The sequence below is a fragment of the Equus caballus genome, chromosome 1 (genome assembly GCF_041296265.1).
Source record: "Equus caballus isolate H_3958 breed thoroughbred chromosome 1, TB-T2T, whole genome shotgun sequence".
Classification (NCBI taxonomy): Eukaryota; Metazoa; Chordata; class Mammalia; order Perissodactyla; family Equidae; genus Equus; species Equus caballus.
Genome location: NC_091684.1, coordinates 181,032,825 through 181,058,865, shown reverse-complemented (window position 1 = coordinate 181,058,865; position 26,041 = coordinate 181,032,825). Strand labels below are relative to the sequence as shown.

General features: G+C 36.4%; 1 protein-coding gene across 2 annotated transcripts in view; it reads left to right on the top strand.

Annotated features, from left to right (window-relative positions):
- PRKD1 (protein kinase D1) overlaps positions 1 to 26,041 on the top strand; it is a 286,605-nt gene that overhangs the window by 205,714 nt on the left and 54,850 nt on the right. Inside the window, exons 3-5 of one of the 2 annotated variants that reach the window (XM_023623404.2) lie at positions 6,752 to 6,883; positions 7,706 to 7,866; positions 17,305 to 17,328. In XM_023623404.2, the coding sequence (XP_023479172.2) occupies positions 6,752 to 6,883; positions 7,706 to 7,866; positions 17,305 to 17,328 (317 nt within the window). The remainder of the gene's footprint in view (positions 1 to 6,751; positions 6,884 to 7,705; positions 7,867 to 17,304; positions 17,329 to 26,041) is intronic. The other variant, XM_023623408.2, reaches the window with a different exon arrangement.

The window sequence follows — 26,041 nt, the reverse complement described above, 5'->3', positions numbered from 1 at the left end:
TATTTTAAATTCATACATTGGGTGGATTTCTGTGTTGTCAGATCTGTCCTATTGATCTCTCTTTTTTCTTACACAACCACAACATATTTTTAAATATCGTAATTCTATAGAATATTTTGACGTCAAATAGGGCTGAATGTCATTATTATTCTCCTTTTAACTTTTCCATTCTTATCAGAATATGTTCTATTTTTCTTACAGAAAGCCTTTAGAATAATTTCATTAAGCCAAATAAGATTCTGTTAGAATGTTTAGGGAGATGTCTTCTTAAGATAAAAGTGAATTTTTGAGATCTTATGCGTAAGTCGTTTAGGCTTATTGAAAACAGTTCATGTAACCGTCTTAGATAATCTTTGTTCATCCCCATTTCTTTCTCAAGTATATTTGTTTTTCCCTTTTTTTTTTTTTCAGTTTGAGGATAATCCACTTCTAGAAAAGATAGAATCAAAACTACAAGCGAATAGTTTAGCTTTTTCTGTTTTGTCAGTTAGCATTAAAGTATTTTTTTCTATGGTTCAGGCCTATCTCTGCCTCATTCTTTCCATATATAACACAGCTAAAAGGCCTTTTGTTCTGTTTCAGCTTTTTCAAAGCTTCGGTTTTTTTCCGTCTTTTAGTCTTCTTAGAATGGTTCTTATCAGGGTGACTGGCCAGAGTCACTGTGTGCCTTCACCCTGACTCTGCTGCTCTTTCTGTAGTTGATGGATTCTCTCTCAATCTGTGCTTATCAGAGAGTTGTTACGTCATCTTCTCTAGATACCATCCCCTTTTCCTCCTAATTAGGGTAACTTGTTGTTATGCTATCAATCTGGCTTGTGAGACTTTTTTATTCCTCTTGGAGCCATATTTTTTTTACGTCTTTGGCCATGGACTTATAAAATATTTTTCCAGAACTTTATGAACTGCGTAATCAACATATCTAAATACATTTTATGATTTTTCTCTTGGCTGCTGTCATCTTTGGGATGATATATTCACAGCCTCCCAAATTCCCATCATTGCACCTCACTAATGTTTTTCTGGTCAGATGTGAGTCAAAAATGGAAATTTCCATCTCTTTTTCTTCACCCATCTGAAAGATGCTATTGCAAATATCTCAAGAAAAATGTGTGTGATGTTCTTATCACTGGAGAGCCTTGGGGTCTTCCCAATGCTAGATGTCTCCAGGTATAACAAAAATGTGAAATGTGTGATTAATTTGGACAATGTTTGCATGAAGGGAGAATCTGGTACAAACATGACTTGAAAGGACTGGTACCATTGGAGAAGCAGAAAGAAATGACTAGCCTCAGGGTGTAGGTATGTGTATATTGGGTGGAGGGGGAGGGAAGTACACATGTGTACGGTTAATTTAACAAGCACTGTCACAAGTCTGGACCACAGGGGCATGGAAATGATCTGTTGTCATCTCTCAGTTACTTGCCTCACGGATAATTTGGAGTCACTCTTGCTAACTGTCCTACGGTGCACCAAAGATGGTGAAGTGTCAAGAACCCACCATAATTATAATTATAAAGAAATCTATAGATAATCCTATAAATTATCTCTAATTAAATAAAATCAGACTATATAAAAATGTTCCCTCTTTTCTCTATCCCTTTCTCTGCTTTTCGGAATACTCTTCATCCTTCCAGATTCTGTCCCAGGATGTCCCTCCTTGATGAAGCTTTCCCTGAGAGACCAGGCGGTCTTAGTCAGGCTTTCTTTTGTGTTTCCATCCCTGCATTTTGTATTTTCATTATTTATGAATCTGTCATCTTGATTTTGACCTAAAACCCTCAATAATGGATACTATTCCTTATCATTTTATTATTCTTTATCACTATATTTGTGCTATATTACCTAGTAGGTTTTAGATATATTATTAAAGCATAACATAAATCAACTACATGCTTGAAGGTATTAGGACCACTTGGCCTACATGCACTGATTTGAGAAAGACATGATGTGTCTTAATTTTACATGCTTGCTTTTAGAACTGTCACCGCCTGTATAAGTTACAGAGGAGTGTTTTGGGCTCAGTATAAAAAGCCTTTCTAATTATTGGAAATATTCACAAATATAATGAACTGATTTGTGAGTAGTCATCATTCCACCAATGAAAGATCTCAGGGAGCAGAGGATTATTTATGTATATCCATTATGTATGTGTATGGATGAATGGTAGGATGTTAAAGTAGGCATAGTTTCTTATCCACAGAATACCTGAAAACTGATAAGTATGTGTATTTATGTGGGTGAAGTGGTATCCAGAAGCTATTTTCAATATTCCAGAGGTTAAGGAAAAAGCAAATTTATCTACGACAAATCTTAAGAGCTTTAAAAAGCTTCATAATGTTTTGCTTTTGGCCAGACTTATCAGTTGAATGTGATGATGCTGGTTATCATGTGGACACAAAGCTCCGATTGGCTGTGGTTATGCATTACCTTTGATTTCTGTAAAAATTAAAAACCAGTTATTGTTAGTCACTCCAGTTTGTTTGGAAGAGGAAGGATTTCAAAAAATGGAGTCCATGCAGAAAGCACGTTAAAAGGATTTTTGATCATGAACTGAATTAATTTCATTCTATACATTATTTCATGGACTCTTTTGTTCCCTCCAGTATTTTTTGCATCTCTGAGATAAGGCTGCATCTTACAAAGGTTGGGCCTTGTATTTACTTGCAGTGTTTTTCAAATCTTTCCTAGTGATTCATAAAATCAAAATGCAGTTTATAATCCAGAATGTTTAATAGTCAGAGAAATATGATAATTTGATTCAGAGTGGCTGAGGTGTGAGGACTGTCTGAATCAAGATCCTGTGTTACCTTGATTTCTCTGAGACTCAGTTTTCTCATCTGTAAAATAGGAACAATAGTAATATCTACTTCATAGATTGCTTGTGAAAAATTGAATGAGATGATACTTGCAATGTGTTAACCTTTTTTTCTTATTATATCTGTCCCAACTTGTCTATGCTAGAAAGAGTTAATGCTTCTCCCAAATTGCCAAAATTACCAGTTAAAAAAATTACTGAAAATCTTGGAGGATCTGACATTATTTTATTCTATTATGCAAATAATTTTGACCTTCAGAGATTATTTATTTTGCTTTAGAAGCCTCATTTCTTCTGTGCTGCTAACCAAACAGTTTATTCCATTTTGTGCAACAATTTATAATGAACCTTAAAAGAACTACTGATTATCTTAGAGTTTTTGGCTCAATTACCTGTTTCAAATGCTCGATGACTAAGGAAAGCCTGTCATTTTCTCCTCTCTTGCACACTGGAGTATAACAATAGACTGTGAATAGTGCAAATCAAAGAGATACAAATACCACTCTAAGGGGCCCATTGTGTTTAGTTTGTAGCCTTGTCATATGGCTTTAATTTAGGTCGGCTGATTGATTATGACAGACTGACAGATAGCACATTGTTCCTCTCTTGGAATCTCTAGACACTTTAATATTTCTATTCTTATCTGTCCATTTTGATTCCAAAACTTAAGTGAAATGGAATTACAGCATTCACTTTGTTTTCCTGTGCTAAGTGATTCTCTCTGAAGTGCAATTTTGTGATTAGACGAGATGGCATGCATACACTCAGCTGATGCTGATTTCCCCCAGGGTGCAGAACAGGGAAATTCATAATGAATGGATGTTGTGCTTTGATTTCAAATGGATGGAAAACCTCACCACACTTGGTAGTTTTATTTTAAAAATGTATTTAATTATTCTAAAATTAACAGGAGAATATTAAAATTGAACTTTAGAAAATGGCATTTAAACATAAGTCAAGGGTGCTAACAGCTTATGAATGTTAATCCCCTTCAACAAGAGAAAAAACAAACTTGCCTGATATAAATGGTGGCGGGGGGGGGAACTTGGTCATTGAAAATCTTTAGTTTAATTATTTCTATTCTTTCTGATTAATTCAAAAAATATCTGAACGCAGCTTGGTATTAGTATTATCAAATTCTAACGTTCCTTATTTTGAAAACTACGGTAATTATTCAACTAATTGCTGTCATAGTATTATAGCTATTTGGTCCTAAAGGATGGCTTTTTTAGGGGGGAGACAAAGAAGCTAGGAGATAATGGTTGGCACAAAGTATTTTCTTTGATGTTTTAAAAACAAATCTTATCCATGAGTCTGAGAGCCCAATTTTAAAGAGGATTTAGCATTCCCCAAATTAGACACATTTTGACCAAACCACGAAAGTAGATGATTGGTACCCAAATCATACCTCTTTACTGATTTACTTAGAATAAGCATTAACCATAATATTGTGAATCTCGAAGTGAGAAACATAATATGCAATTTCCCAGTCTTATTTCAGTTGAACTCCTGTTTATGAGGAATATTCATGCTGGTCAGGAGTCCTTGTGGGCCGTGCTGGTGCGTGGTCATTTGGCTGGAGTTCTCTGATCAATTCCTTCTTCCCACGTTAAAAGTCTTAGCGTAGTGTCCAATATATTGTAGGAGCTCAAGAAATCTTTGTTATTCTTGTTATTATTTTCATTATCTTTCCAACTGAGTAAAAATAATTAATAAGTTGATAGGTGACTTGCAATAAAGCACATTAATTTGGAATAAAGTGCTTTTTATTCAAGATTCAAGGAAAAACAAACCCATTAAAATTTTTAATGTCCTATTATGGTCCAGTTATATGTCTTTGGAACCATCAATAATATTCTTCATGGTAGAAGCGATTCCCTTTCCTGCGTGTTCTATTATCACTTGCCCTGAGGGATGTGATACCCTCAAAGTTGTCCTCACAGTTTTGGACACCTCCCTAGCAGCGATGAATTGCCTACATTTTCAGCATTCACTCTGTCACACCTTGCATACTTGAGTTAACAAGGTAAGCATTTCATAAGTGCACTCAGGGAGTGATTTGTTAGCTGATAGCCTGCTCTCTAAGGCACCAACAGGAAGATGGCGAATGTTTATTCCCCACTTCATGGGGCTATTAGATATAACTCTTTGGGCAGTGTTAGGGAAGATGAGATGTAACACTGGTTGATGAAAAGGACAATGGGTTGGGGGCCAAAACACCTGTGGGTTGTAGTCCTAGTTCTCGTTTAGTATCTGTGTGACTTTGGCTCCATTTCCCAGGTTCTTTGAACCTTAGAAGTTATTTTATAGTTCTTGTAGTGTTTTTTCTTTATTTGGTTTTATCTGTCTTTCCTGCTTCTGATGGGCTCTGCAAAGATATCTTACTCATCTTTAGATCTCTGTCCCTGGCAGTGTGCCATTGGCAATACTGAAGGTGCTTAACAAATATGTGTTGAAAAAATAAGGCAAGAAGACAAACAGGAGGAAGAGAGAAGAAGACAGAATAGAAGAATATATTGAAGGCCTAAATTTCCCCCCAAGTTCTCTTTAAATAAAACCTGGTGAAATCAAGTGCACATGGTTTTGTGCTACCGTTAATGGAAGTTTAAACTTGAAGGGCCCAGGGAAGTCACCATCAGTCAGACTTTCTCTTTTGATGTATGAGAAACTGAGGCTCCTGATGATGAAGTGAGGTGTCACTCCTGGCAATGGCAAAGCTTCCTCCAGCTCTGCTTGCTCCTGGGTCAGCACGCTTTGGACTGTACTGGGCAGCCTCACCATCAGGCTCTGTGTGCAGACAGGTCTAGAAAAATACACCCCTATCCGTTAGAATTTTGGACAAAGGGTGGTCTTTCACTTTCAATTTTCTACACCTTTCTACTTCTTGATTTGAACAACAAGGAAGGCGTGAATTCCTTTTGTAACATAAAAAAAAAAATATCACGTGGGAAAGTATAATTTAAAAAAATAATGAAGGGCCGGCCCCGTGGCTGAGTGGTTAAGTTCATGCATTCTGCTTCGATGGCCCAGAGTTTCGCTTGTTCGGATCCTGGGTGCAAACCTAGCACTGCTCATGAAGCCATGCTGAGGTGGCATCCCACATAGCAGAACTAGAAGGACCTACAACTAGAATATATAACTTCGTACTGGAGGGCTTTGGGGAGAAGAAGAAAAAAACAATAATGAATTTCGGTACTCTACATGAATATTGTATAGAATACGTAACAATAACCAATAACAACAAGGTGCTCTACAGCATGAATATGATTTGCTAAAGTGTTTTTCTCAAAGAGTGGACTGGAATCCACCAATGTGTGTATTCAGTCCCTCTGTTTGGCATATCGGTAAAAAAGCTGCCTGGTGATTTTTAGGTCATGATTTAAATGGTTGGTTGTATTGCCTTGAGAGTTCAAACAACTCTCTCTCCCCAAGAAAAGGCTGTGCAGATTTCTCATCTGTCTTCCAGTGGAGCCCTGCCCTTCTAAGGTACCTCTTCATGGTCATATTCAAGTACTACACCATCTTTTGATCTGTTTAAATCCAGTTCATCAAATTTTTCCTTTTCCTTGATGTTTCTGAATTCCTTTCTGGTTTATTTTAGGAAAAGAAAAAGCAAAATATTTTTTAGTAACATCAAGTAAATGTGTTGGAGCCATCCCTTCATTCATGCTTTCTTCCAGCATTTTGGCTGTTTTCAAAGTGGCCTGAGACTTCAGCAAGCAGGAAGAGAAGCGAGAGGGTTGCTGTGTTACCCCTTATCAGGCTACGGTTGGAAAGAATGGAGTCTAGTGGCTAAAAGTCAAGCACTGTTGCATCTTATTGTTCCTAACTCCACCTGGAGAGTTATATCCATACTTGCATATTAATTATCTTGCATACTAATTTTCTACAGCTCAGGGTATCCACTCAACTTATTTTTCAACATTATTTTTACAGCTTCTGCTACCTTTGAAGACTTTCAGATCCGTCCCCACGCTCTCTTTGTTCATTCGTACAGAGCTCCAGCTTTCTGTGATCACTGTGGAGAGATGCTGTGGGGGTTGGTGCGTCAAGGCCTCAAATGTGAAGGTAAGGTATTTCTTTCCCCAACCAAGTCACGCAGTGCTGGAGTTAATCTGCTTGCATCGTGCCCTCTACAACAAGGATTTCTTTCCCTCAAGTGTCTGCCAGGGTCCTTTTTTTGGGGTGCATGGATTCTATTCTGTTCCTTTCTTTACATTTCCTGTCTTCAACATATTTGCTCTGATCTGGGAAACCTAATTCTCATGTCTTTTCCTTTATATTGTGTGGATATGTTTCTTTTGTGTTGGTTATTTTGGCAACAGACTAAAAACAAAATTTCTTTCTTAAGCCAGAACTTGGCTTGTGAGGTATTTTACCTATTTTCTTAACAATTCTACAAGGTAGTTATTACCCCATTTTACAGACAGGAAAACTGAGGTGAAGTAATTTGTTCAAGGCCATGTAGACAAACAAGCTTTGGACCCAGAATTCAAATCAATGTAGATCAAGAGTTGTGATGTATTGTGATTGATTTTTCCTCTGTGTCCACCCACATTAGAACTTGTGGCAGTAAAAATGGCTCAGATCTTCTCTTTGGAATTTTGTGGCTAGATTCTCAAAGCCCAAGTCCATTATGTCAGAAAACATTTTAGAGAATGGTGACCAGGGTAGTTACTGAGCCACTCCAGTAAAATCAGAATTCAAAACCCAGCTTACTTACAGATTGGGAAAAGAAATCAGGAGAAGCTCAAAAGAAAATTTGAATTTCCAAATAGCCTCAAGACAAATGGAAGTAATACCATTTTTGAAAATTTATAATTAGAACTAATACTAGAATAGCTTTTAACTTATGGTTGAACAAAAGTCATTTTGACTTTCTCTTTTCAGGATGCGGCCTGAATTACCATAAGAGATGTGCATTTAAAATCCCCAACAATTGCAGTGGTGTGAGGCGGAGAAGGCTCTCGAATGTTTCCCTCACTGGACTCAGCACCGTCCGCACAGCATCTGCCGAGCTCTCCACCAGTGCCCCCGATGAGCCCCTTCTGGTATGGCCTCCTGTTTATCCATTTCCCCGTTTCCACGAGAAATCTGTGGGACGATGTGATGACAGTGTCGATCCAAGGCAGTGCCCTGGGAGGGAGGACAGAACCAGGGTGTTAATGACTGTGTGTCTCCAGGGCCTGTGCTGGAGATTGGTCGGTGCTTCCATCAAATATCCCAGCAGCTTTGAGTTTGCTTTTGTCTGTGAGCTTTGTGCAGTTATAAAATACGTGAGATTTCATCACCGTCATAGGACCAGAGCAGCACAAACTAATGTGTGAATGTTGCAAAACATAGTCAAAATTTGGAAACCAGACATAAAAGATGTTCTTCTCTGAAGACTTTTAGAGTACTTTGTTGCATAGCTGAATATTCATTCTGGGAGAAAATTTGGAATTTGCTCTTATGAAAATTTCTTATGTGAAAGTCTTTAATTGCTTGGCATTACTGGTATACATGCTGGTGTATTGTCAGAGTGACACTGATTGACAAAGGCCGTGAGAAAAATAGCACATAATACTTTTAATATTTCCATTACCTCTAAAATATATATATCTTATTAATGTGGCTTAAATATTCTTTAAGAAGTTAAGTTTGGATTTTCTAAACATTCAAAACAAAGTAAAAGTTGTAATTACGTGGATTCTTTAAAATAAGAACATTATTCTGAAATAAGCTACTGGTGTGAGGCTTTAAATTTCACATATTTATTCCCTCCTACAATGGATATTACAAAGACTGTAATCTGGTTATTGTGAAAATCAATTAAAGAGAAAAGTGAAAAATTACTGAAACATTTAGGTTCAATAAATCCTTCTTGGAGTGGAGAGGAGCAATGCATTTTGAAGGCATCTCTAAAAACTTGCATTAATTACTTCATTGTTTGGGAAATATTTTATTGTGATCTTTCTATCACTTGAATTTTGTTACAGCATAAACCAGACGTGTAACTCAAATGAATGTTCATTTTGATAAATAGGAAAATTCCATACTCTGTTTTCCTGTGACTTACTTTTTTTTTTTTAAGATTTTTAAAAATTTTTTCCTTTTCCTCCCCAAAGCGCCCCGGTACATAGTTGTGTATTTTTTCAGTTGTGGGTCCTTCCAGTTGTGGCATGTGGGATGCCACCTCAGTGTGGCCTGACAAACGGTGCCGTGTCCACGCCCAGGATCCGATCCAGTGAAACCCTGGGCTGCCCCAGCGGCGCCCGCAAACTCAACCACTCAGCCACGGGCCGGCCTCTCCCATGACTTCTTTTGGGAGTTTCTTGTGTTTTCGGTCCTTTATGAAGTCAGCTTGTTTGGAGAAGGCAGGTACTAAATCCACCAATAACTCAAAGAATATGTTATATTTTGGTCACTATTCAGAATGTGTGTGTGATTGTGTATTATTTCATAAAGTTGTATTAATTGGAATGAATGATATTCTTACTGAAAGCTGCTTAAATCAAAATCTGTTTTTCAAATAACTCTCATGTCACCTTCCCAATTCTCTCTTTCCTTGATTTAGTTTGAATTTAAGTAGTGATTTTATAAGTTACAGCAATTACTCCTGCTTTTAAGAATAGTCAGCAAGAGTCATACTGTTTATATGATAGACATTTAAAAACAAGTTTAAGAAACAAAATTATAAATTAATTCTATATTGTTTTCAGTTTTAGCAGGAAAAGATTTTTAAAAATTATTTAACATCTCACAAGAAATCTAAAACTCTAAATTAAAGTCGTTCATCATTAGAATAGATTAAAATCTAGATAATTCATGCTAAGGAGTCTTCTTTTAAACCTATCTCAGTTTTTTATAGTATATACATATACACGCATATATATGTATGTATATATGTACATACTATATACTTAAAAACATCACATATATACAATTTAGATTTTATAAGTGTAAATTAAATTATATATTTAAATTATCACATGCATGCATATATGTATAAATATATGTATTTATATGTAAATATAATTTAAGTTTTATAACTATAGTCTTTAAGACAAGTTTTTGTGTTTTTTAATGAAATTATTTAATTGCTTTATTTAACCAAATTACGTAATTACTGAATTATTTGAATTACTTGATTACAAGCTATATTTTACATCAAATGTTGAAAGTCATTAATATTTTATTGCTAAATGGAATTCTTTTGTATTAGAAAGTTTAAAAACAGTCTTTAAAAACATTTTTAAAAATCAGATTTTACTGTAGCTGTCAAGAATGCTCAAAAAGTTTGATCAAATCAGATGTTTATGAGGGAAGAAAATATTGTGGCTATAAAATAAATGAAAGATATTATTATTATGAACTTTCACAACCTAGTAAAAAATGCTCTACAGGTAATTTTTAAATGAGAAATGCCTTTGGAAATAATGTTTGTGACACTATTTAACACACTGGCTCTCAAAATCATGTTTTATATATTCACCAAAGCCCTTTGTGCCCTTGTGGGGTGCCTTTACATGGTTAGAGTGCAAAGAATATGTCCCTTTTCATCCCTGTGCAAGGCCTAAAAGGCAAGTAACCATAGTTTAAAAGTTAGAGTGAATGCCTAGTCAAAAGTAATATTATGGTAATAATAGTAAGACCTTTTACTTCTCTATATAAAAAAGAACATTTTCCATTTCTGAAAAGGATGATGACCTAGCTAAAGGTGGTGTTGCTTACTAATGCCACTAGACCACTCATGTTGCAAGTCTGCCATAAATGTGTAGATTTTCTCTCAAGTGTAAGAATATGATTTTTTTCCCATGCTTGATTGCCTATTTTGACTATAAAATCACCATTTCACATACAGATTAAAACATTGGTAATTCTATTAATTCACCCATTTGGGGCACATAAATTGAATCTCAGATTTTTAAATGCTGCCAAGATAAAAAAAAGGTATAACAACATAGATCATATGACAAGCTTTATCTGTCATCAACTTTGGCAGTAAACTGTATCCATTATTCTAACCATAAGGCAGTCCATCTTTTAAGAAAATCCAAAATGTAGTCAATTTATGGTAGAAGAGCTTTGTGTGGATGTATATATCTTTTTGTAAATCATCCCCAGTATTAGAAGGAAACAAGACAAACTCAGTAGATCCTTAAACAGGATCTTAAACACACTAATGTATTATATCATTGTATATAAGTATACTTATCAAGATTATATCAGTTTTATAGGCTTTTAGACATTGCAGAAGAAAAGTCAGGATTCAGTGATCCTGTCATTTCTCTATGCTTTATTCATCTTTTTGTTTTTATTTACACATGTTCTTTTGGTATTTGGGGAAAGTCAAAGCCATTTGAAACCATGTTATGCAAAACTTAATCTTAGGCAAAAAGTTAATAATCTGTTCCAGAACTCCTGCTCCTAGCTATGAAGAAGCTTGTTTCAGATTGACTTTCCTGCAAGGGGTAATTATAAAAGCGGAATAAAATATAATAGAACAGAACAAAACAATATTTGAAGGTTCCCAAGAGCAACCAAGGCAACAGGATTTGAAGGACCAATGTCTCAGAAATAAGGAAATCACAGAGAGGTCAATGCACAGGACAACTCCCCACAACAGAGAAGTATCCAGCCTAAATGTTAATAGTGCTGAGTCTGATAACCCTTGTGGTAGAACAAAGCTGGAGCATTTCCAAACATATTATAAAGCCACAGTTAAGACAATGGTATTACACGAGGTTAAGTATTAAGACAATGTGGTATTTCACAAAAATGGAAAAATAAACTAATGAAACACAATAGAGAGAGTCCAGAAAGTACATGCATATACAGGCCAACTGATTTATGACAAGGATTCTATTTCTGTGAGAAAAGGATGGTCTTTTCAACAAATATTTCTGGGAACAATTGAATATCTATTTGGAAAATATGAATCTTGACCCTAATGTACGCTGTCTACAGAATCAATTCTGGGTAGATTGGCGACTTCTCAGAGATAACATAGAAGAATATGTACAAGAACTTGGGGGTAGGAAAAGCTTTTTAAACTGGACTCAGAACACTGATGACAAAAGAAAAAGATTGATACATTTGGCATCATTAAAATTAAATAATTTTTAGCAAAATATACCATTAAGAGAGTGGAAAAGCAAGTCATAGAATGATTGGAGAAGATATTTTCAATATGTATATCCTATAAAAGACTCATGTCGAGAATGTATTAAAGACCATCTACAAAAATTTGGAAGACAGACAACCCCATTTAAGATACAGGCAAAATACTGGAACAGCACGTTACAAAAGAAGACAGCCAATAAACATGAAAATGTACTTTGCAACATTAGTTATCAGGGAGGCTAAAGTTAAATCTACAATGAGGTTTCTCTACAACAGAATGTCTAACATTGAAAAAAAAACCCTGACAATAACAAGTATTGGTGAGTATGTTGAGCGACTGGAGCTCATATACATTACTACTTGGAATGTAAATTGGTCCAACAACGTTGGAAAACTTTGGCAGTCGTCTTCTAAAACTGAACATGTGCATATCATGTGACTCAGCAGTTCTACTCCCAGGTATATATTCAACAGAAATGTGTATAGATATGTGCAAGCATTTTTTTGTTTTGTTTTGTTTTATTATTTTAGACTTCATTTTTTTTTTTACCAGTTTTAGGTTCGCAGTAAAATTGAGAGGAAGGTATAGAGATTTCCCATATACCTCCTGCCCTCACACATGCATAGCCTGTCCCATTATCAACATCACTTAGCAGAGTGGCACTTTTTTTTAATGCTGATGAATGTAAATTGACACATCATAACCACCCGATGTCCATAGTTTACATTAGAGTTCACTCTTGGTGTTGTCCATTCTATGGGTTTGGACAAACGTATAATGACATATATTCATCATTGTGGTATCATACAGAGTAGTTTCACTGCCCTAAAAATGCTTTGTGCTCCATCTGTTCTTCCCTCCTCCCCTCCACCCAACCCCTACCAACCAGCCACTGATCTTTTTACTATCTCCATAGTTTTGCCTTTTTCAGAACGTTGTATAGTTGGAATCATACAGTGTGTACCCTTTCCAGATTGGCTTCTTTTACTTAGTAATACACATTTAAGTTTCCTCCATGGCTTTTCATGGCTTGATAGCTCATTTCTTTTTAGTGCTGAATAGTATTCCATTGTCTGGATGTCCACAGTTTGTTTATCCATTCACCTACGGGAGGGCCTCTTGGTTGCTTCCAAGTTTTGGCAATTATGAATAAGGACACTATAAACATCCATGTACAGGTTTTTGAGTAGACATAAGTTTTCAACTCTTTTGAGTAAATATCAAGGAATGTGATTTTTGGGTCATATGGTAAGAATATCTTAAGTTTTGTAAGAAACCACCAAACTGTCTTCTAAAGTGGCTGTACCATTTTGCATTCCTACCAGCAATCAGTGAGAGTTTCTGTTGCTCCACATCCTTGTCAGCATTTGGTGTTGTCAGTGTTCTGGATTTTGGCCAGTCTAGTAGGTGTGTAGTGATATCTCATTGTTGTTTTAATTTGCATTTCCCTGTTGACATACGATGTGGAGCTTCTTTTTCTTTTTCTTTTCTTTTTTTTTTTTTTTGTGAGGAAGATTAGCCCTGACCAAACATCTGCTGCCAAACCTCCTCTTTTTGCTGAGGAAGACTGGCCCTGAGCTAACATCTGTGCCCATCTTCCTCCACTTTGTATGTGGGATGCCTTCCACAGCATGGCTTGCCAAGTGGTGCCATGTCCGCACCTGGGATCAGAACTGGGAAAACCCAGATCCCTGAAGTGGAACATGCTTCAGGGATCCGGGGTTAACCTCTGCGCAACTGGGCCAGCCCCGATGTGGAGCTTCTTTTCATATGCTTGTTTGCCATCTGTGTCTCTTCTCTGGTGAGGTGTCTGTTAAGGTCTTTTGCCCACTTTTTAGTTGGGTTGTTTGTTTTCTTATTGTTGAGTTTTAAGAGTTCTTGTATATTTTGGATAACAATCCTTTATTAGATGTGTCTTTTGGAAATGTTTTGTAAATATTTTCACCCACTCTGTGGGTTGTCTTAATCTTCTTGACATTGTCTTTTGCTGAGCAGAAGTTTTTAATTTTAATTATTTCTTTCATGGATCATGCCTTTGGTGATGTAGCTAAAAAGGCATCACCATATCCAAGTATCCAAGGTCATCTAAGTTTTCTTCTATGTCATCTTCTAGGAGTTTGATAGCATTGTGCTTTACATTTAGGTCTATGATTCATTTCAAGTTAATTTTTTTAAATGTGTAAGGTCTGTGTCTAGATTCATTTTTTTGCATGTGGATGTCCAGTTGTGCCAGCACTATCTGTTGAAGTGACTACCTTTGCTCTGTTGTATTGCTTTTGCTTCTTTGTCAAAGATCAGTTGACTGTATTTATTGGGATCTGTTTTGGGGCTCAGTATTCTGATCCATTGATCTATTTGTCTATTCTTTCACCAATACTACACTGTTTTGATTATTGTAGCTTTATGGTAAGTCTTCAAGTTGGGTAGCATCCTCAGTCCTCCAACTTTGTTCTTCTCCTTCAGTGTTGTGTTGGCTATTCTGAGTCTTTTGCCTCTCCATATAAACTTTAGAATCAGTTCGTTGATATCCACAAAATAACTTGCTGGGGTTTTGTTTGGTATTGCATTGAATTTATAGGTCAAGTTTGGAAGAACAGACGTATTGGTGATATTGAATCTTCCTATTCATGAACATGGAATATCTTTCCATTATTTGTTTCTTTTTTATTTCTTTCATCAGAGTTTTGTAGTTTCCCCTCATATAGATCTTGTATATATTTGGTTAGATTTATGCCTAAGTATTTCGTTTTTTGGAGGTGCTAATGTGAATTATATTGTTACAAGCATGTTTTTAACATCTTTATCCGTAAAAGGTAAAAGCTAGAAACAAATAGTGGTAGAGTCATACAATAGAATAGTGTACAGCAGTAGAATTAGTGAACTGTCAATTCACTCAACATCATAAATAAATCTCACAAAATAATATTTAGGAAAAAAAGCCAGAGACAAAAGAGTATCTCCTTATGAATGCAGTGAATGAAATTCAAATCAAGCAAAACTAAATTGTAGTGAGAGATATCAGAATAATAGCTCCTCTTAGTTAGGCACTAACTGAGAGGGAGCAAGAGAGAGCCTTTTGGGATGCTGGAAGTATTCTATATCTTGATCTGGGTAGAGGTTATATGGGTATATGCCAATGTAAAACTTCATCAAGAGACAGTACTAGAATTTTCTGCACTTTATTCTGTATAAATTGTACCTCAATAAAAATGTTTTAAAGTGATAATAGCAAGTAGCTATCCAAATAGCAAGTTATAAAGTCATTAGGTTTCTTCATCACAGGTCCTGTGAGAAAAGAATAAAACATTATATAACAAAAATGAATAATTAAATTTAGTTCTGAGATTCCTCTCAGTCAATTAAAAGAAAACGAGGTTATAGAAATTGCATTATTTAATAACAAGAAACATAAATTCTTTGGGTGCTAAATGAAATGTACCACATCATCCTAATATACATAGTATTCATTTGCATAATAAACATTATTTTCTGCAGTTTTCACCACAGATGCAAAACTGTAATTTATATGATCTTTCTTCAAGGGGAAAACAAACATGAAAACAAAACTATAGTATCGTATTACAACCAACTACCAAGAGAATAGGTGGTTCTCTTTTTCTTGGTGACCTATGGACATTTCTGACGATTTTAATTTTATAGCATGGTAGAAAGATAGAGCTGTGTGTTTCCTCAAATTTTTTCTTCAAAATAATAGTGCTATCATGTTCTGCAAAAAAAGATTTTCCTGGTCAAATAAGATTTGGAAATGCTTCTTCGTGGTTCATCCAAGTATTAGACGTCACTAATATTCATGAAGCCTAATTATGGTTCTCAGAAGTCCTGAAATAATGAACTCAGTGTTCCTAAACTGACTCAAATATGGAATCCCTTTTTCTTGTAAAACCTAGGAATATCTAATGGGAAAAACCATGCACTTTGATAAATGGTAACTTAGAGGAGTAAGTGAATTAATACATGTTGCATAGACCATCTTCATATATCATGAGCTAAACAGCACTCATCTGAAGTTGAGTTCTAATGAAAGCCCAGAGTAAAGGTATTCAGAGCTACAAACTGGAGGAAAATCATGAGCTTTCGATAACAGATATGTTGATGACAAGGATAATCTCTTACTTTGGAAATCAAGAAACTTGATTGATTTTCTCTGTCACCTCTATATGGAGATGTTCCACAGAAGTACATATAAACAGGGTTATAATTTTTCCTCAAAAGTCATGTTTGGATCTGTTCAAATGAGCAGTTGGTGCCCCTCAGTTCTGCACATGCTTCACGTCAATCAAGAGACGTAACAGGTATTACTGGGTAACAATTAATCATGGCGGAACCCCAGTCTGAATGTGCACCACTTTCAAAGTCTCTGACAGAAGCTTAGCTGTAGATTGCAAATTAGGCTATGGGGATTGAGAGAACAGATAATAGGATTTTTCTTAAAGTGCAATAGTTTATTCAAGACTAGACAAATCGCAAATGTCAAAACACATTAATGCATTTTTATTAAGAAAAAGAGTCAACTATATTTCAGTTTTGATTTGTTTTCTAGCTATTAGATAGAGCTGCCTGGAAAAGCTTAAGGAAACAGGGATAAAAAAGAACACATTCAGTATAAATTACTAGATATGTGTTGTCTACTTAACCAAGACATTTCTTACATTTTTCACTGATACTCCTCCTCTTAAAAAAAAAGTTCAGAATAAACTTTCTCCTTTTGAATCACAGTTCAACCTTGAATGAAATCAGACAGAAAACAATGATATGCAGCAAAGACTCTAAAATGAGCAAAGGGTGCACTGTAGGCATATTTCTCTCATTAAAAGTCTAACCCACTATTGAACTTTCCAAGGTTGTAAACCGCTGACTGACGCTGATTATTCATCAGCTTATTCTTGCCTGCAGGCAGATAACAACTATGTAACATTTGATTACTTTGATGACCTTTTTCTTTCTTTTCCCATTGAGAGGATGAATTATTGTGAAGAAAATCTACATCTTTCACTTAAAGGTCAAAAATGCTTCATTCTGACTATAATTTATCTTCAATAAGGTGAAAGAAACATCTTTCATCACTGACACCATGATATGCAGATTTGTTATCTCTGCCAGCTCACAGCTGTAAACTGTGTTTTTGCAATCTTGACTTAGTGTCTATAGTTCTGTTTACGCGTTGCAAAGTTGTTTCCAACTCAGATGTCTCTGTGGCCACAAAGACTGATCAGTGGAACATTTTGCTTTCTCTTGAAAACACACCTGCATGAAACGCTATTGCGAAACGTGTTGCTTTTCTCCAATAATACTGTTTTCTTGTCTTTTCCTCCCCTTCTTCTGCTCCTTTGCCTGCCTTTTGCTCTTCCACTTCGTGTGTCAGTCTCCTGTGAGTCCTGGCTTTGAGGTAGGTACTAACTCTGCCTGGCTAGGAATGTGCTTCACCAGCTTTTGCAAAGCAACTTTATAATATTTGATTGACATCAGCCGATTATCTTCATTGACCCCATGAGAATAATCAAGTCAGAATTTAGCTCAGAATCCAACCTATTGAACTGCAGAAAGCCCATGGGTTTTGGTTTTTGTTGTCTTTTTCTTGTTGTTATTAAGTTTTCACAGTCCTCCGTAAGACAGAAAGCAATGCAGGCATTAGAGTAAAAGGTTTCGATTTGCCCTTAGATTACTTGGTTCCATAACGTTGGAGTGTTTTCTATGAAACTGAGCCTACAGGTTGAGGATAGAACTGAATATAGTCAGCCCTCACTCTACGCGCTAGCATATAAATTGAAATGCATGCATAGTGGAACTGGGTCCTGATGCCAGGTACCACAGACCCCTGCAAAGTGACATCATCATGCCAGGACACAGGTTTTGGTTGGCATGGTAAGGCATGAGACAAGGACTGCCTGAAGATGAATATAACTTTCTCAAGAAAGGAGCTTTTAATCCTTAATATATTATCACAACCTAATTATTTTGAAAAAGGATGATATGCAGGTAGCTATATTGTGGTCTCAATCCAAGGAGAAATTATATATGGAAAAGACTCAGATTTCCTTCATAAAGGTTTTAATTAAACCCCCCTCCAAAACTGGCCTTTTGTCTGTCTTAAGCTATTACTAACCTGAACACAGAGAAGAGGCGTTGGGTCAAGCATTAAAGCAGAGCATACAACAGTGCTTTTATGATATCTTGTTTTGACCAGTTGACTTGTTAATGTTTAGTTTTCCTTATTTCTGTACCTCTGGCAAGTTGAGAGTTGATGTATTGTTATTTTCCCTCGAGAGACTAAATTTCAAATACCATTATTAGTGTCTATTCTAAGATGGTCTTGTGAAAGTAACTCTAACAAAGGAAGCTAATGAAAACACAACCAGAACACGTTCTGGGTTAAATAAAATTGACAAGTCAAGACATCTTGATTTATAAGATGTAAAATAAAGACATCTGCTTCAATAATAGTAAATTCCTGTGTTTGGAAAAATCATCCTAGTTCAAAATATGCCCTACTTAGAAAAGTCCATGGTGAAAGCTAGGTAAATGTAATTTTTGATATTCTTGTGGATTTAAATTTTGTAATTTCCACTGCCTTCCAGACATAATTTTAAATGTGAATTACTATCTCTCCCTTCAAATTATCCTTTGGGAATAAAGCCAAAGAAGGACTGGAAGCATTTTTCACTTCCTTCTCCTACGTTGCAATCAGGAACAGATTGTGTAAAAGAGGACTGAAGAGGGGTCTGCTTTCTGTGGAAGCTGTATGACTTGAAGGCAGCCGGGCCTCCACAGGAAGGCTCCTGATGGAAATAAGATGCATTTTCTGCATATACTATTGTTCTTAACCTTGTTTTTATCTAGTTTGTTGAAAAAGTAGCAGACTTTTCTTTTCTCTTTCTAAATGTCTTGGAAGAAAATGCATAAAATTTGACCGATTTTTAGTGATATTTGTGTAAGTTGCAGAATTGTTATAGAAACCTGGTTGTGGCTCCACGTTCGGCAAGTCCTGGTCGATTTACATTTACAGGTTTGTCACTCTAGGATGCAAAAGTGTACAAAATTAGATAGATTCTCTGCCCTCATGGAGCTTGCATAAATGGACGATATGCAAACAAATAAACATATGTCTTTGCAAAAGCTTCCTGGTACTGCATCACAATGATAGATATTAATTTACCTAGTCTCTCCTACTGTTTAGATTGTTACCATTTTTTTATTTTAAACAATGCTGAACTAAACATCCTTGTATGTATTTTGTGCACATTTGTAAAAGAGGAGTTTTCTCAATAAGCATTTGTTGAATGAATTAGTAGGTTATATTCTTAGAAGCCAGATAGACTGAAGAATATGTACTTTTTTTTTGCCAAATAGTTCTTTGGAAAGTTGTAAAAGCTTAAATTTATAACTCTGCTGACTACAGTGTATGAGTTTCCATTTCCTCATACTCTTTGTAACAATAGATTTTATCAATATTTTAAAGGCTTTTTTCACTAATTTGATTGGTAAAAAAATTTCAGTGCCTAGATATGTATTTCTTTACTGGAGAGGATAAACAGCTTTTCATATGTTTATTGGCCATTTGGATTTCACCTACAGTGAATTTCCTATCTCTTTTTTTATTGAGTTGTTTATTAGTTGCTTAGAATCTTTATATATTATGGCAGTAATCCTTTGTCTATTAGTCTATAATGGAAGTATATTTTTAGTTTTATGTGTGTTTTTGACAATGTCTTTTCCCATACTGGTATTTTAATACAGAGAAAACATTTTCACTCATTCTCTTATGATGTATACATTATTGAAAATAAATCAATGTCGGCAGATTAAACTTAATATTCTTGTCAAATGATTCAGGAGAATGATCTTTTCTTGAGGTAAAGGGGTAGAAGTCAAGGTAGGAAATGAAGCAGAATTTAAAACACTGGTGTCCTTTGCAACCACAGGATACGACTGATGGCACAATTTTTTTAAAAAAATAAGTTAGGCCTTATGGAATTTTTTTTTTAAATTTGAGAACTTTACTGAAGTTGTTTTAGATGTTTTTAAATGGTTTTAAGGAAGTGTTTACTGTTATAGCTTTGAAGTTAAGGGACCCTATGGAGAATTTATTTTTGGTAAAATTAAATGCTTTTAGCCTAGTCTTTTTGGTAGTTTTTATCATTCAGACTGCCTTACAGAAAATATTAGGAAATAGGGTGCCGGCTCCGTGGCCGAGTGGTTAAGTTCGCGCGCTCCGCTGCAGCGGCCCAGGGTTCGGATCCTGGGCGCGGACATGGCGCCGCTCGTCAGGCTGCGTTGAGGCGGCATCCCACATCCCACAGCTAGAAGGACCTGCAGCTAAGATATACAACTATGTGCCAGGGGTATTTGGGGAGATAAAGCAGAAAAAAGAAAAAAAAAGATTGGCAACAGTTGTTAGTCCAGGTGTCAATCTTTGAAAAAAAAAAAAAAGAAAAAGAAAATATTAGGAAATAAATTGCTCATTCCAAAAATTTTCCCTCTGTTTGACTGTTTTCTATCCTTTTTACATCCTTTAGTTTTTATGAAATTTACACAATATATGAGGGTGCATATTTTCTAAATAATTTTCCATAAACTATTATTTTCATAAAGTTTACTGACTCACATTTAACTAAGACAAACATTGTACTAAGAAGAACTCTTGACTGCATACTTTCCTAGAAAATCTCCCCCAAAAATGACTCATTCAGTTACTGTTTTGGTTCATTACAAAAATAATAAATAAAGACAAGAGAATACCAGTAGTGCATTATCTATCTATAAGTGGATATGATCCTGATATACTTTGTAATAGTCAAGGTAGATTCTTTTCAAATGAACAAATAATGGGGAAAAAAAAAACTTATTTCTAATCCTGAATGAAACTATGATGATGATTCTGGCCAAATGAAAATTTTCCAGGATATTTTCCAAAGTAGCAAAAGTCTATCTAGAAGTAGAGGCTTTAATTATTACTCTTGTGTTCTGGAATTTCAGGAATCCTGGTGATTCATCTGAATTAAAAAGCCATTTTTCCATTTAAATATGCTGACATCCATGTAATACTTTGCCAGATATTGCAAGATTTCTTTTGACGATTGTATAAACTAGTTTTCCAAATTCAAACCTGGGCAGAGTATACTTTCAGTGAGGAAAGACATCCAAGAATTCTTTAACCAGTACTTCTCCACCTCCTGAGAGTCAGAAAAGTATGTGCAGGGGTGGCTTTGTTGGGAAAGAGCCTCCAGTAAAATGAACTGTGAGGCCGACTTTGATGTGCTACTAGTCAGCTGTTATCTGATTTCACTTCACGTATCTGTCTGACCACATGTACATTATCAGTTCATGCTCTGAACAAAAACTTCCAGATGTGTAATTCCAAATATGAGCAATGAGGAGAGTTCTTCGTGAACTCCAAAGGGGGAGGGGGCCATCATATGCCTCTTGCCCACACTTACAAACATGTAGGTCTTAGGAGCAAATGGATCTTTAGCAAAGGCTCTGAAGGGCCTGTGCCCACCTCAGGAAAGGCCCATGGCTCCCCACAAGCCATCCCTTACAACACAAAACATTGCTCTCTGCTTTAAGACGCAGAACAGCCTTGTTACCTATAATAAATATTTGCTTAGTGGCCATCTGTATCCATCTAATGTCATGCTGGGACTGCCAGATTTAAGTCCCTTCCCCTTCAATTCCTGACCAGTCGTGACTACTGAGCTCCCAGCTACTGAGTACTAGGAAAAACGGTTACTCATGTTCACTTTGAGAACTTGTGTGTCCTCACGAATGTTCCTGCTAGAAAAAAGAAAAAGAAATAAAGGTTTGTGTTTTTGTGTTGAAGAAATAATAATGAGGAGGAGTGAGGGGAGTAGGAGATGGGAATTAGTACTGTAAGTTAGACTTTTAGCAACTTGAGAAATAATTCAGCTTCTAAAATATTTATCTGTGCTTTCAGAAATGTTTAAGGAATATTATTTTACTGGATCCATTAGATATGGCTTTCTGATATTTAGTTCTATTTGATCTTGTAAATTCCTCTCTTCTCAAGAAGAATGAAAGTATTGCCATTTTGATAATAAACATAGTGAAATGCAAGATAAAACAATGTCCAGAAGTTATGAACACGTATCCCTCTTTCTCCAAATAGCCCAGTTCTTGATGGTGTCTCTTTCTCTGTAGCTGTGCACTGAAAATATCAATGAGTGATGTAATTTGAGTTAGTGCTTTCCCGTATTTTTAAAACTCAAAGCTTCCCCTTTTTTGGTAGGTAAAGGAAAAGGTCTCTTATCTTTTCTCTCTCTCTCTTTTAACTGAGTTTCATTGAAATGCAGTCTTTGGCTCTATCTACCATGTCGTTTCAGAAGCCCATGTGCACATATGTACACAGGTAGCACCACGTGTTCCTCATTGACTGGTATAGGCTGGGATTCTATGATGTACTATAAAGTTATCCTCATGGTCCATTTTGGAAGGGAAAAGCTCTAACCTTTGTAGCCCTGGGCTGTTTTTCTGGTGCTTTCCAGCTTCTCCTCAGTGTCTCCAAGGCAGTAATCAATGGGACCGTCTCTTTCTACATTATTTCATTCAGCTTTCTAGGGAGCTTAGAAACATGGGCCAAGCCCCTGTCAATTCAGTCAGGGTCAAAAACTATGCAAATGTATGTCCCTAAAATCACTATTCTTGATTTTTCCATCTGATCTGTGTATCATCCGGTTCACTTTCTGTGTGTAGGACAAGTCTTAAAGCCCCAAAACAGAAGCTGTTGACATGCACAGTTGTTTTCTTCCTCGGTGGAAATGCTCCTTTCTTATTTTATAAATTTAGAATGCCTGGCATTAAGCTTGCGTTGCCTTCAAGTACAAAGAGAGGTAATCTTACTTATGTCTCCCTTTTCCTCCAAGAACCTACAGATTTGTAGGATGTTGGTAACTGACATTTTGAAAGAACAGTGCATGTTATTTGCAACAATTCTCCAACAGTTCTGGTGCTTTCCCCACAAAGGGTGGATCACTTAAGAAAATAATAAGGTTCCTTTACTCTTCATTTCTGTTTATTTAAAAAGAGTGAAGCAATATAAAAGTTAATGTAACTTCCAAGACTACTTTAGCAGTCGGCAAATCCAGATCACCTTGTATTTTTAATGAGAGATTATGTATGTTATTACAGTGAAAGCTTTCACAGATTGCTGCAAACATTACAAAATGGATTCTCCACCGTAAAACACAGCATCCATCACCACTAAGCAGGGGGCATACTTTTTTTTTCCTGCCCTGTGGCAACCCTTTTCACAGTTATGAAAAGGTGTTGATTAGCTTTTATTTATGCTATATATTTAAGTACCTAACTGAGGAGCCGAACTCATTTATCTGGCACACTTGGCAGGTAGTTCAAAGAATGTAGATCCAGAATTGTAACACTGAACAATTAGAAACTCACCAAACACCCTACCCTCTTCTCAGTGAATTACAGGGCGTGGAAATATGGGTGTTCCTATGTGAACTCCATTTCCCAGGGTCTTCAGACTTGTCTGTTGCCCCCGAAATGCTCTGTGCTGGAAAATCCCTGACGCCCTGTGTGAGAGGTAATACATTCATCTAAGTGTTGTTAAAAGGAGCAGATTGTTTCTTTTCCTTAGGAAGTGACCAGCCTCAGACTGAGCATTCACTGGGATGTTTTACTAGCAGCAACTATGGGTGCGGTTAAACAATCATTTCCAAGTGGGATAAACAGATTTCTGAGTATAAAAAAGAAATCTCTAGGCAGTCTGAAGATTGGGAGGACTGAATAGTCCTACACAAAATTCTAACTGCAAATAATGCTCAACGTAGTCATTATGGGGCAAGACTCACGTCAGGGTCCACACCAAATGCCTCTTCTTCAGGAAACCCCTTTTCTGAATGACCCCTTTGCCTCCGTCATGGATGTGGTTTATCTTTTCTTTGAACCTATATGGGCACTTATTCTGTGTGAGGCAGTGTTCCTGAAGTTGGTGATACAGTGACAAATGAAATAGTCAAGATCCTCTCCTCAAGGAACTTATATTCTATTGAAGGGAGACAGTAAAAAACCAATAAGCAAATAGGTAAATAAGACAGTTGCAGGCTGCAGTAGTGGCTCTGAAGGAGAGAGGACAATGTACCAGAGAGTAACAGAGTGTAGACAGGGAGTGTGCAATAAGTTTGGTGGTCTGGAGGCCTCTTCGCAGTGACCTGTGAACTGAAATCTGAAGACTAGGGCAGAACCATGCAGAAAGAAGGGAAGAAGAGCACATATTGTTATTGTTGATAGTAGCAGTTATGTTGTGTTCAGAGTCCTACTGGATAGTAAACTCATTGGGCACAGAGACCGTTGTATGTCCCGCAGCATCTGAATTAAGCTTTCAGGTAGGGTATGCTCCAGGAAACACTTGGTAAATTAGATAAATCATCTTGATGGCCATAGGAGAGAACTATCATAAGATGCTATTCTGCAGTGTTCTTTGAATGAGAGTCCAAAATGCTAGATTTTGAAACTTCTGGAATAAAGGATTAATGCTTCATTAGATCTGTTGTCACACAGTTGTGCTAGTGTCTTGTAAGTGTAACAGCACCTGAACAGGAAAGTAGGCAGCCAACTGAGTGATGCTTATACAATAGGAGCTGTTTATTCAGCTAGTCATTATATTCTAGAAAACATGCATGACTCAGACACTCTGAGCACAGACAGCTGGTTGAAAGTCTCTTCTGTAGGTCAGGTTTAAGGGGTTTCACATTGCATTTTGGCATGTAGAACATACTGTTACTTAATTATTCTCACTGTCTCCTGTGGACTCTTCCTTCATGACTTAAATGAGGGGAAGAAAATACTTTCTATTTTTATATTAGCATAAAACCAGGGAAGGTGAGAGCTGGGAGGGACTAAGAAGAGAGGAATCATTGTTATCATCTGGAGCAAGACTACCTGAGTTCGTAGTTCTGCTGCTTACAAGCGGTGTGATCTTGGGCAAAAGATTCAACCTCCCTGTGATTCAGTTTCCTTATCTTTAAAATAAGGATCATAACACTAGTGATCATCAGGTTGAATTAATGCATGTAAAGTTCTGTGAAGAGAGTTTGGTACATATAAAGGTTATAAAAAGTGTTTTGCATCATTAGCTGGTTAAAAGGTCGCAGACTCCCCATGGACCTGATTTATTCCGTCTATCAGTTGACTTGCACACTGTTTCCAGTTTTTTTCAGAGTTGCCAATGTTGAGAAATAGAATTATTTTATAAAACAGCTAGATTTTCTGCTTCTTTTGAAAAACTAAGAAGTCTGGCAACACTGGCTGCCATTGGCATGGCAGCTATTAGCAGTATTTGAGCCGTGGCCATCCCTTTTATAGAGTCTATCCTCTGCAATTGACTATAGTCTCCACCATTCTCTGTTGCATCCCTCACATGAGGGGCTGCCCATTAATATTAACAGCCTACAGGTATTGAGCTTGCTACCCCCACCTTCTAGAGCAGAAGAGTTCTGCACAGATCTTGCATTCGTGTTGGATATGCCAAGTAGGGGTGAGGAACAGGCAGACAAATATCTATGCAGAGCAGTTGCAGTGAAAAACATTCCTTAGCCAATCATACTCTCTTAATATTGAAATCCTATAAAGCAAATGTGTCAAAGTTACAGTCCATGTAATACAAACTTTAAAAAAGGCTTATATCACAGCCTGTAGTTTGAATATCTCTATTGAAATATCTCATCCATTATTCCCAGGCATTTACTTCTTGAAAACATTCATTCTCTTCAGTTCAAGCAACGCTTATTGTTTATCATGCACCCGGCACTTCCTCTGTTAACAGAGGACGAGTGTGGTTAAATCATTAGACAATAAGCTCCAAAGGAAGGGACAGTGTCTTAACCACACTTGTCCTCTGGGACAAAGAGAAAGAGAAAAGTAGAGAAGACTTGAGCATACATGTTGGCATCTCTTTTCTCTTTCTCTTTAACTTAAGGAGCATTTATGTCACCCAAAATCCACTCCCAATATGGGACTGTGAAATGAATTTTAGTTAATAAACATAAATATTTTTATACTGCAGAAGTTTTTATTTGAGCCATATATTTTGTAAAGTGACTTTTCTCTCTCAGGAAATCCTTTCT